Here is a 10,642-nt window from a genome sequence, read left to right on the forward strand (position 1 = left end):
CAGTGGCATGGTCATAGCTTACTACAGCCTCAAACTCCTAGGCTCAAGCAATCCTCCTGCCTTGGCCTCCCAAAATGTTGGGATTACAGGCATGAGCCACTATGGCTGGCCCAGGCTTTCCACTAGATTTGGAGCTCCCTGAGGGCAGAATCCCTTGCTTTGGTATCTCCAGTACAAAACATTATTTGGGTCCTGTTTTCCTTTTCAACCTCATCTACTCAACTTCTTGCTCATTCCTCAACCAGATTGGTCTTCCTTCTGTTTCTGGAACAAGCCAAACCCTCTTTTGCCTCAGAACTTCAAGCAATTGCCGTTCCTTTTGATCCAAATGTTCATCCAGCAATGTCAATAGCTGGCTGCCTTCTCCTTTGCATCTTAGTTAAGATGTCCAGTCCTCAGAGAGGGCTTTTGTGACAACCTTATCTAAAGGAGACACCTTTCAGCCCCTCTGCCAGCTACTTCTATTCCCTCACCCTGTTTATTTCTCTCATGGTATTTCTCACGTCTGTGATCATCTTGTTTATTCACCGTTGGCTCATTTTCCAGTTCCCCAACTAGAAAAATAATCCTCAGGAGGGCAGTTACTAAATCTTTCATATATATATTCACCAACCTGCGCAACACAGTGAAACCCCTGTGTTGCCCAGGCTGGTCTTGAACTCCTGAACTCAAGTGATATCTTTTGTATTCTTTATTTCATACCTTCTGCCTGACTAGTCCAGTCACTGAAACATAGTAGTCCTTTAATATTTATTTGTTGAATGAATTAATAAGTGAATGAACAATATATGACCAAATCTTTCTAGTATTAGGAAGCTTGAAGAGTAGTGGAAAAGAGACCTTGAAAGGTAAGGTGAGAACACAGAGAGGGCTTTGAAAGCCAAGCAGAAGAAGGTACACTCCATGTGAGCATTGGGAGCCAGTAGATGCTCTTGAGTTACAGAATGAAATGGTGGCTTAGGACAGTGGCTTGGTATGCCACAATCTGCTATGAATCTGAAATGTAAATTACTTATTGCAGCATCTTGTAATGAATTACTACAAGAGGTAATCAGGTCCCAGGACCCGAACTATATTTTTCTCCCTGTGGGAGATTACACAGTGTGAGACCTTAGGGGCTAGGCATTTCATAGACTATATGTTGTGTTTAATTAGTTGATTATGGTGAGCTATAGACAAAGTATTATGGTGAAAACTCTATAAGGCAGAATCTATGTCTGTTTACTGCAAGTATCTAGTCTGAAGGAAATAACTCTTTGTTGAATGAATGATTGAGTGAAAATCATGTACTTAGAAGGACCCAGGTTAGATAGGATCTGCTGTTAGCTAGCTGTGTGACCCTTAAGATCTTATTATCTTTTTATTTTTATTTTTTTGAGATGGAGTTTCACTCTTGTTGCCCACAGTGGAGTGTAATGGCCAGATCTTGGCTCACTGCAACCTCTGCCTCCCGAGTTCAAGCAATTCTCTTGCCTCAGCCTCCCAAGTAGCCAGAATTACAGGCATGCGCCACCACGCTCAGCTAATTTTGTATTTTTAGTAGAGATGCGGTTTCACCGTGTTGGTCAGGTTGGTCTCAAACTCCCGACCTCAGGTGATCCACCTGCCTCGGCCTCCCAAAGTGCTGGGATTACAGGCTTGAGCCACTGCTCTTGGCCTGCTTAGGATGTTTAACATGGCTGAGGCTTGGCTTCCTCATCTGTAAAAGCAGGAGAAGATTTAAGTCACAGGATTTTAAGTGAGAGCTTTTGGGAAAATCTCTGGTACAAAATGAACACTAAATATATTTTTTTTGTGTGTATTTTTAAATGATATTCTGAAACTTCCCTGATTGGGATCTTCTACTGGCCTTTCCCCAAGAGCCACTTAGTTTGAAATAGGCAGAGCATATGGTGATATTTGTTTATTGCTATTTTCAGTCTATTCCGTGTAAAACCGAAATTCTGACTATGCATTTTACCAGCCGAGTAACCTTGGGCACCCTCTTTGTGCCTCGAAATTTTAAGGATTGAGATGATATGCTATAGTGTTTGTATTAGTGCCTGGTACATGGTACTTAAAAGACACTAGCTGTAATTATTCTTCAGGACTTTATTTTTTTTACTCTCAATGCTAGCAGCTTTTCTTCCCTCTCTCCTGTAGGCATTCTCCCAGAAAAAAGGCTGACTCTGAGGTGCCATTTGAGAGGAATAGGTTCAGTAGATTCTTCCAGAGATAACAAACGAAGAGACTTGACGTGGGAGTAAAAGAAGTAGGGGCGTTAGGACACTGAAGTGAGAGAGCGTCTTCTCTTGGCATTGGAGAAGCCAGGAAACATAAAGGCTTTTGCAGGGATCAGGTGCGTCCACTTTGCAGTGTATTTGGAGAGAACAAGCAGTGTTCACATATCAGTCCAGCAATGTCTCAAGACTCTTTTCTGGAACAGTCATCAGTTTAATCCAGTGAGGATGGTGTCTCTCCTCTTTCATGAGCATTTTCCTATTTTTGAAATGTTAGTAAGTAGGTGCTTTGTTCCTAGGAAGTGGAGAGAAGTCAAGGAAAATACTCATCGTACTCCTAGAAGTCAAGGAAAACACTCCTCGTACTCCTTATGGCAGCTGGAGTGGCTGCCGTGAGCCAGCTGCCATGAGGTTATGGAGAACGTCTTGAATATTCTATTCCCCAGCACCTTGTGCAATGACTAGCATAGTAGGCACTCAAAAAGTGTCGGTAGGATTATATTTCAAACTTTAGTTGTCTTTCCCAGAGAAGCCTGTCGTGCCCACACGCGGTCGCAAGAAGTCCGCGCCTAGAAATAACATTTATTCTAAGGATCTCTGCGCAGAGATTCTTGGGAAGCGGTTCCCCTCCCGCATTCTCTAGTTACTCCTCCCCTCGGCGCCTTTGAAAGAAGTAGCACGCCACATGATTCCCTCCTTTCTCCCACCTCCGAAGACCTGACTGATAACGGGCAGGAGCGTAAGCCAACCATAAAACTTTATTTCCTCTTCCAGCCAATAGCAAGAGGCGATGAGTATATGGCTCCTCTTTTGTGACTTCCCCCGCCCCCTTGGATTACGCCCCCTATTCCTCCACTCAGATTCCACACTTGACAACACATCTGGCCAATGAGAAGTTCCTACTCTGCGTGGGAAGGATGGACTGACTAGATGATAGACGTCCACCCCTGGCCAATGGAATATCACAAGTGCGGGAGGGGTGTAGAATGGAACCAATGGCGAGGTGCCAAAAACGAGCATCAGGGAAAGGGCGGGACGAAAGTGTTCGCGGGAGGGAGGGGAAGGCCCAGGGAACCAAGCAGCGCTGCCGCCGCCGCCGCCGCTGCAGCCGGAGTTGGAGGAGGGAGAAGCCAGGAAGAAAATGGCGGCCGTGGCTGCAGAGGCGGCAGCGACTGCAGCGTCCCCCGGGGAGGGGGGCGCCGGCGAGGCCGAGCCGGAGATGGAGCCCATCCCCGGCAGTGAGGCCGGCACTGACCCCCTCCCGGTCACGGCCACTGAAGCGTCTGTGCCGGATGGCGAGACCGACGGGCAGCAGTCCGCTCCTCAGGCCGACGAACCGCCGCTCCCGCCGCCACCGCCGCCGCCGGGGGAGCTCGCCCGCAGCCCAGAGGCGGCGGGGCCGGAGCTGGAGGCTGAGGAGAAACTGTCCGTTCGGGTGGCGGAGTCGGCTGCAGCCGCGCCTCAGGGAGGGCCCGAACTTCCACCTTCTCCAGCATCGCCACCGGAGCAGCCCCCGGCACCCGAGGAGCGCGAGGAGCCGCCGCTGCCTCAGCCCGTAGCCCCGGCGCTCGTGCCGCCGGCGGGCGGGGTTTCCACGGTGTCGCAACTGATCCCGGGCTCGGAGGTGCGGGTCACGCTGGACCACATCATTGAGGACGCGCTCGTCGTGTCGTTCCGCCTCGGGGAGAAGCTCTTCTCCGGGGTCCTCATGGATCTGTCCAAAAGGTACCGCTCCCGCCCCCAGCACGCTCCGGTCCGCTGGGTCCCCAGGGAGGGAGTGAGCCCGGGCGGCCCCCTCTCCCCGAGCCCTCGCTTCCCTGCTGCCCGGGGCCCCGCCCTCTGGTCCTGCGCGGCGCGTGGCGCGCGCTCCGAGTGGGGCAGGCGCGCGAGACTGGGAGAGGGCGGTCCCGGCCCCAGGTGGGCGCCTGCGGGGCAGGTGTGCCACCAGGTGGGAGGGCGCGGGTGCAGATGGGCTCACAGGTCTCACCCCTCACTCCTGGCCTTCTGCGACTTGGCCTGGACTCACTGGCACTGGGCGGGTGGGTTAATGCAAGATGCAGATGGATTTTTGCAGAGAACGGCGTGTTGGACAGGGGGAGGGAGGCATTGCTTGCGAGGAGGCACTTGTCTGTCCTCAAATCAACGTTTAACTTTAGCAGGGCTGGAGAAAGGGGTGTGTACATTGGGGATCCCAAAAGGTTACCTGTCACTCCTTACAGGGGGAAGAGCATTTGTTAAAATGAACCTTTTAACTGTGATTCTTACGGTTAGAAGTCATTCCCGTTAGGTTAACCATTCAATAGAGAAGCATATTTTGCTAATTTTAATGATAGTTTTAAGAAAAGTTTAAAGAAGAGATTGGAGATTTTAAAAAAATCCTTTAATGTCAAGGTGGTGTAGCATAAAAATGTTCAAATAACTTCTAACACCTGGGATACCGTTTATATACTAAGGACAAGAAGGTTGAGTTCATCTACAAATTTGGCTTAACTAGCACATTTTCATTTTTTGATTTAAAATGTTTTTGGGCTCTGCTTTAAACAGGGGAATAAACCTGTTCTAAATCTGGAGTTAACCTTTTTATTCTCTTCTTTTGCAGATATGAAGTGCAGAGACTCCCATTCACGCCTTTCCATTCTGTTTCCTACAATAGCGCACACTCTGATGGTATCTCACCTGTTTGCCTTGGCTTATTAGTATGTTTTACTCTTAAACTGCTTGCTTTCCCATCAAGACACAGGAATCCTTCTTTCCCATTTGGGGAAAAAAGCCATTTAAAATTTCATATTAAAGTATGGTGTTTGCAGGGGGAAGATGAGAGCAGTTACTCTGTATTATTTAATCTCAAATACCTTTTTTTTTTTTTTTTTGAGATGGAGTCTCACTCTGTCCCCCAGGCTGGAGTGCAGTGGTGCCATATCGTCGCACTGCAACCTCTGCCTCCTGGGTTCAAGCGATTCTCCAGCCTCAGCCTCCCAAGTAGCTGAGACTCCAGCCTCAGCCTCCCAAGTAGCTGGGACTCCAGGTGCGCGCCACCACGCTGGTTTAATTTTTGTACTTTTTAAGGAGAGACAGGTTTTCACCATGTTGGCCAGACTGGTCTTGAAATCCTGACCTCAGGTTATCCACCCGTCTCAGCCTCCCAAAGGGCTGGGATTACAGGCATGTGCCATCGTGCCAGGCCTCAAGTATCTTTTTTAAAAATAATTTTGGATTAGGGCATTTGCACTTCTGTTTATGTTTGTTTGTTTATTTATTTAATAGAGACGGGGTCTTGCTGTGCTGCCCAGGCTGGTCTCAGACTCCTGGGCTCAAGCGATCCTCCTGCCTCGACCTCCCAAAGTGCTGAAATTACAGGCATGAGCCACTGCGCCCGGCCTGCACTTCTGTTTTCATAATTAGAAAGCAGAATAAGGTGAGTGTACTTTCTATTGATGTATTTTATTTATTTACTTATTTTTTTTTTGAGACGGAGTTTTGCTGTTGTTGCCCAGGCTGGAGTGCAGTGGTGTGATCTCAGCTCACTGTAACCTCCACCTCCTTGATTCAAGCGATTCTCCTGCCTCAGCCTCCCAAGTAACTGGGGGCTAATTTTGTATTTTTAGTACAGATGGGGTTAACCATGTTGGTCAGGCTGGTCTCAAACTCCTGACCTCAGGTGATCCACCCACCTTGGCCTCCCAAAGTGCTGGGATTACAGGCATGAACCACCTCGCCCGGACTGTTAATGTATTTATTTAATAGTGAGAGACACTCAGTGGTGTGTATGCTGTTGAATGAAACAGAAGAGATGGCCAGTGATTGTGTGAGAATCTGGATTTCAAATCTGCAAAAGGAAGGTGCAGAAGGTAAGTTGATTTTGGAAATGGAATGGATAAGTGCTCATTGTGTTAGTGCTTTATTTTTTAAAAATTTTCTTTGGTAGAGAATTGCAGTTGAGTTTTGGTCTCTTGCTATCAGTGCCTAGAAACAGCAATTTCTTTTATTGGAGGAGCTATTCCTAATATGAACCTTTTCCATTTGAATATTCTGAAGTGAAAGGATCCTATTATTATTATTATTATTTATTTATTTTTTCAAAGACGGAGTCTTGCTCTGTCACACAGGCTGGAGTACAGTGGTGCGATCTCAGCTCACTGCAACCTCTGCCTCCAGGGCTGAGGCAATTCTTCTGCCTCAGCCTCCTGAGTAGCTGGGATTATAGGTGCCCAGTGCTTTGGGAGGCCAAGGCAGGCAGATCACTTGAGTGCAGGAGTTCCAGAGGAGCCTGGACAACATGGTAAAACCCTGCCTCTACCAAAAAAAAAAATATAAAACTTAGCTGGGCATGGTGGCTTGTGCCTGTGGTGCCAGCTACTTGGGAGGCTAAGGTGGGAGGATCTCTTGAGCCCCGGAGGTGGAGGTTACAGTGAGCTAAGATCATGCCACTGCAGTCCAGTCTGGGTGACAGAACGAGACCCTGTCTTAAAAAAATAATTGTGGAAATGTTGAGGAAATAAAACACAGTGACTCTAAAATACAGCAATTCAAGGAATTCTTATTGGACTAATGATTGACTAGTTGGATTTCCTTTTTTTTATAGTTTAATCCGGGAAAACGGACCAGCCAGTATATTTTGTAATTTGCACTAATATTGATTGCACACTTTCATGTGCAGTTTTGGGGTTTACTGATGGATCCAGGAGATTGTTTTTTTTGTTTGTTTGTTTTGTTTTGTTTTGAAGTGTAGGGTCTCGCTGTGTTGCTCAGGCTGGAGTGCAGTGCTAGGATCATAGCTCACTGCGTTCTTCCACCTTAGCTTCCGAAATAGCTGGGACTACAAGTGCATACCACCACGCCTGGTTAACTTTTTTTTTCCCTTTTTTTGAGACGGAGTCTCACTCTGTCACCCAGGCTGGAGTGAAGTTGTGTGATCTCAGCTCAGTGCAACCTCCACCTCCTGGGTTCAAGCGATTCTCCTGCCTCATCCTCGCGAGTAGCTGGGATTACAGGCACCCGCCACCACGCCCGACTAATTTTTGTATTTTTAGTAGAGACGGGTTTCACCATGTTGGCCAGGCTAGTCTCTAACTCTTGACCTCAGGTTATCTGCCCACCTCGGCATCTCAAAGTGCTGGGATTACAGTCATGAGCCACCATGCCTAGCCCATTTTTGTATCTTTTGTAGAGATGGGGGTCTTACTATGTTGCTCAGACTGGTCTCGTGCTCCTGGGCTCAAGCGATCCTCTGATTTTGACCTCCCAAAATGCTGGGATTACAGGCATGAGCCATTGCAGCCAGCCAGCTGTATTTTCATCCAAACGAAACCTTGAGATCCAGCATAGAGACATGACTGCCAGTCTGTTTCAGAGACTAGGCTGGAACCCAGGGCTACTGAGTTTGTGCTCTTTTTTTTTTTTTTTTTTTTTTTTGACAGAATCTCGCTCTGTCACCCAGGCTGGAGTGCAGTGGTGCGATCTCAGGTCACTGGATCCTCCGCCCCCCAGGTTCAAGTGATTCTCCTGCCTCAGCCTCCTGAGTAGCTGGAACTACAGGTGCATGCCACCATGCCTGGCCAATTTTTTTGTATTTTTTAGTAGAGACGGGGTTTTACCATATTGGACACGCTGGTCTCGAACTCGTGACCTCCTGACCTCGTGATCCGCCTGCCTTGGCCTCCCAAAGTGCTGGGATTTTAGGCGTGAGCCACTGCACTTGGCCACACTTGGCTAATTAAAAAATTTTTTTTTGTAGAGATGGGGGTCTTACCATGTTGCTCAGGCTGGTTGAACTCTTTTTTTTTTTCTTGAGACTGAGTCTCACTTTGTTCCCCGGGCTGGAGTGCAGTGGCACAATATCGGCTCACTGCAGCCTCGGCCTCCTGGGTTTAAATGATCTTCTGCCTCAGCCTCCCAAGTAGCTGGGATTATAGACATGTTCCACCACGCCCGGCAAATATTTTTGTGGAGACAGGGTTTTACCATGTTGGCCGTCTGGTCTTTGAATTCCTGACCTCAGGTGATCGTCCCACCAGGTGCTGGGATTACAGGCATGAGCCACTGCACCTGGCCTGAATGCTTTTTTTTTTTTTTTTGAAACAGAGTCTTGCTCTGTCACCCAGGCTGGAATGCAGTAGTGTGATCTTGGCTCGCTGCAACCTCGGCCTCCGGGATTCAAGGGATTGTAGTAGAGACGGGGTTTCACCATGTTGGCCAGGCTTATCTCGAACTCCTGACCTCAAGTGATCCTCCTGCTTCAGCCTCCCAAAGTGCTGGGGATTACAGGCATGAGCCACTGCGCCAGGTCTGAACTCTGGGCCTCAAGCCATCCTCCCACTTCTACACTCCCAAAGTGTTGGGATTACAGGCGTGAGCCACTGCACCCAGCCAAGATACTTTAGACTCTACTAAGGCTATATTCATCAGTTGCTTTAAAGTAATTTGTATCTTATTTGAATTGGCCATTGAATTCAACCTCTAGGTAAAAAATTAGGAGCTTTCTACTGAGTGCCCATTATATGCCAGACATTGTACCTCATGCTTTAGTTTTTTTAATAACCTTGGTAGTGTTTTTAATTTACACAGAAGGAAATGGAAGCTCATTTAATTTGGCCAGGTAACTTGTAAGTGGCAAAGCAAAGATTCAAATGTAGGTTGATCCCATTCTAAAACCTCTGCTTTTTCTACTTGAATATTAGAAAGCCAGTTGGGCTAAGTTTTAGTTTAAGCAGAAAGTAAAGAATGGCATGTTTCTGAAAGTTGCATATTTCTGAAAGTTAGTGCTTCTCTTGATTTCATTGCCTGTGTGGAAATAATATAAAGGATATGGGTGTTGGAGCCAAGCAGATTCTTTAGTTGGGTAAAAGCCGTGAAACCTGGCTCTGGAGACTGCACTAGTTCCTTAGCTGAATACTGGGGAAAACATAGCAAGCTCTGAAGTTTTGGTTCTTGCCTCTCCAGTGAGATTAACATTTGGGAGACTAAATGTGTAATGTATTTGTGCTTTTCTTCAGTCTTCAAAAGGGCTAGTTATTGCTTTTATAAATTTCTTCCATATTTTATGCTGACATTATGCATGGTACAGAAATGTCTTTGTAAAATTGGAAGAGCTATCTACTGTGTGGAAAAGGTGTTTGAGTCTAGAACACAGGATTTAATATGTGTGTGGATGACTAAGAGTCTGCTTTTGTGATCATTTGAAATGCTTCCCTTCCCTGTTGTATTATTATTTTTTGCGTTATTTTCAGACTTATTTGGTTGGAGAACACATTTTTGAGGAGAATCATTCTGTGAAAAAAAAGGAGCTGAACACATATAACTCAAGAAAGAAAAGAAAGTGGTACTAAATAGTAAATTATTGACCTGGACAGAGTGTTAGGATGCTTGGGCTTTAATTTTTTTTTTTTTTTTTTTGAGACAGAGTCTTTCTCCTATCACCGGGGCTGGAGTACAATGGCGTGACTTTGGCTCACTGCAAATTCTACCTCCCTGGTTCAAGCAATTCCCCTGCCTCAGCCTCCTGAGTAGCTGGGATTACAGGCGCCTGCCACCATGACCGGCTCATTGTTTTGTATTTTAGTAGAGACGGAGTTTCATCATGTTGGCCAGACTGGTCTCGAACTCCTGACCTCAGGCAGTCCTCCGCCTCAGCCTCCCAAAGTGTTGGGATTACAGGCATGAGCCACTGCTCCTGGCCTGGGCTTTAATTTCTAATATTGGTACTAGCCTCTCTTATTAGCACTGTGACTTTGGGCAAATCATTGTGCCTTACTAAGCTCCATTTCCTAGTTCTTAGGCTAATTGATTTAGCTTTGGACAGTTCACTTAGACACAAGCAAACAAACTTTATGCCTCAATTTATACGTAAAATGGACAGAATGACCAGGTGGCCTGGTTTTCCCTGTACCATCCTGGTTTGTTACGTCCTCCTTTCTGTCTTCTAGGTAGTTTTCTTTGGCCCATAAATGACACAGTGATTTTGAGGATATTTTTAGTATCTGGTTAAAATCAGATTTTGTTTAGCATTGTATTTACTCAACACTAGGTGCCTGGCCGGGTATGGTGGCTCATGCCTGTAATCCCAGCAAGTTGGGAGGCCGAGGCGGGTGGATCACCTAAGGTCAGGAGTTCAAGACCATCCTGACCAACATGGCGAAACCCCGTCTCTACTAAAAATACAAAAAATTATCCGGGCGTGGCAGCATGCACCTATAATCTCAGCTACTCAGGAGGCTGAGGCAGGGCCATTGCTTGAACCTGGGAGGTGGAGGCTGCATTGAGCAGAGATCACACCACTGCACTCCAGTCCAGTTGACAGAGTGAGCCTCTGTCTAAAAAAAAACTGGGGCTAGGTGCTGTGGCTCACGCCTGTAATCCCAGCACTTTGGGAGGCCGAGGCAGGTGGATCACGAGGTCAGGAGATCGAGACCATCCTGGCTAACATG

At 47.0% G+C, this 10,642-nt stretch overlaps 1 protein-coding gene across 4 annotated transcripts in view; it reads left to right on the top strand.

The window, feature by feature from the left end:
• The first annotated feature begins 3,301 nt into the window (after nucleotides 1-3,301).
• PWWP2A (PWWP domain containing 2A) overlaps nucleotides 3,302-10,642 on the top strand; it is a 59,180-nt gene continuing 51,839 nt past the window's right edge. For 3 of the 4 annotated variants that reach the window (XM_011966678.1, XM_011966680.1, XM_011966677.1), the window contains exon 1: nucleotides 3,302-3,944. In XM_011966678.1, the coding sequence (XP_011822068.1) occupies nucleotides 3,361-3,944 (584 nt within the window). In that variant the 5' untranslated portion in view covers nucleotides 3,302-3,360. The remainder of the gene's footprint in view (nucleotides 3,945-10,642) is intronic. The other variant, XM_011966679.1, reaches the window with a different exon arrangement.

Source organism: Mandrillus leucophaeus, unplaced genomic scaffold (assembly GCF_000951045.1).
Source record: "Mandrillus leucophaeus isolate KB7577 unplaced genomic scaffold, Mleu.le_1.0 Scaffold77, whole genome shotgun sequence".
Classification (NCBI taxonomy): Eukaryota; Metazoa; Chordata; class Mammalia; order Primates; family Cercopithecidae; genus Mandrillus; species Mandrillus leucophaeus.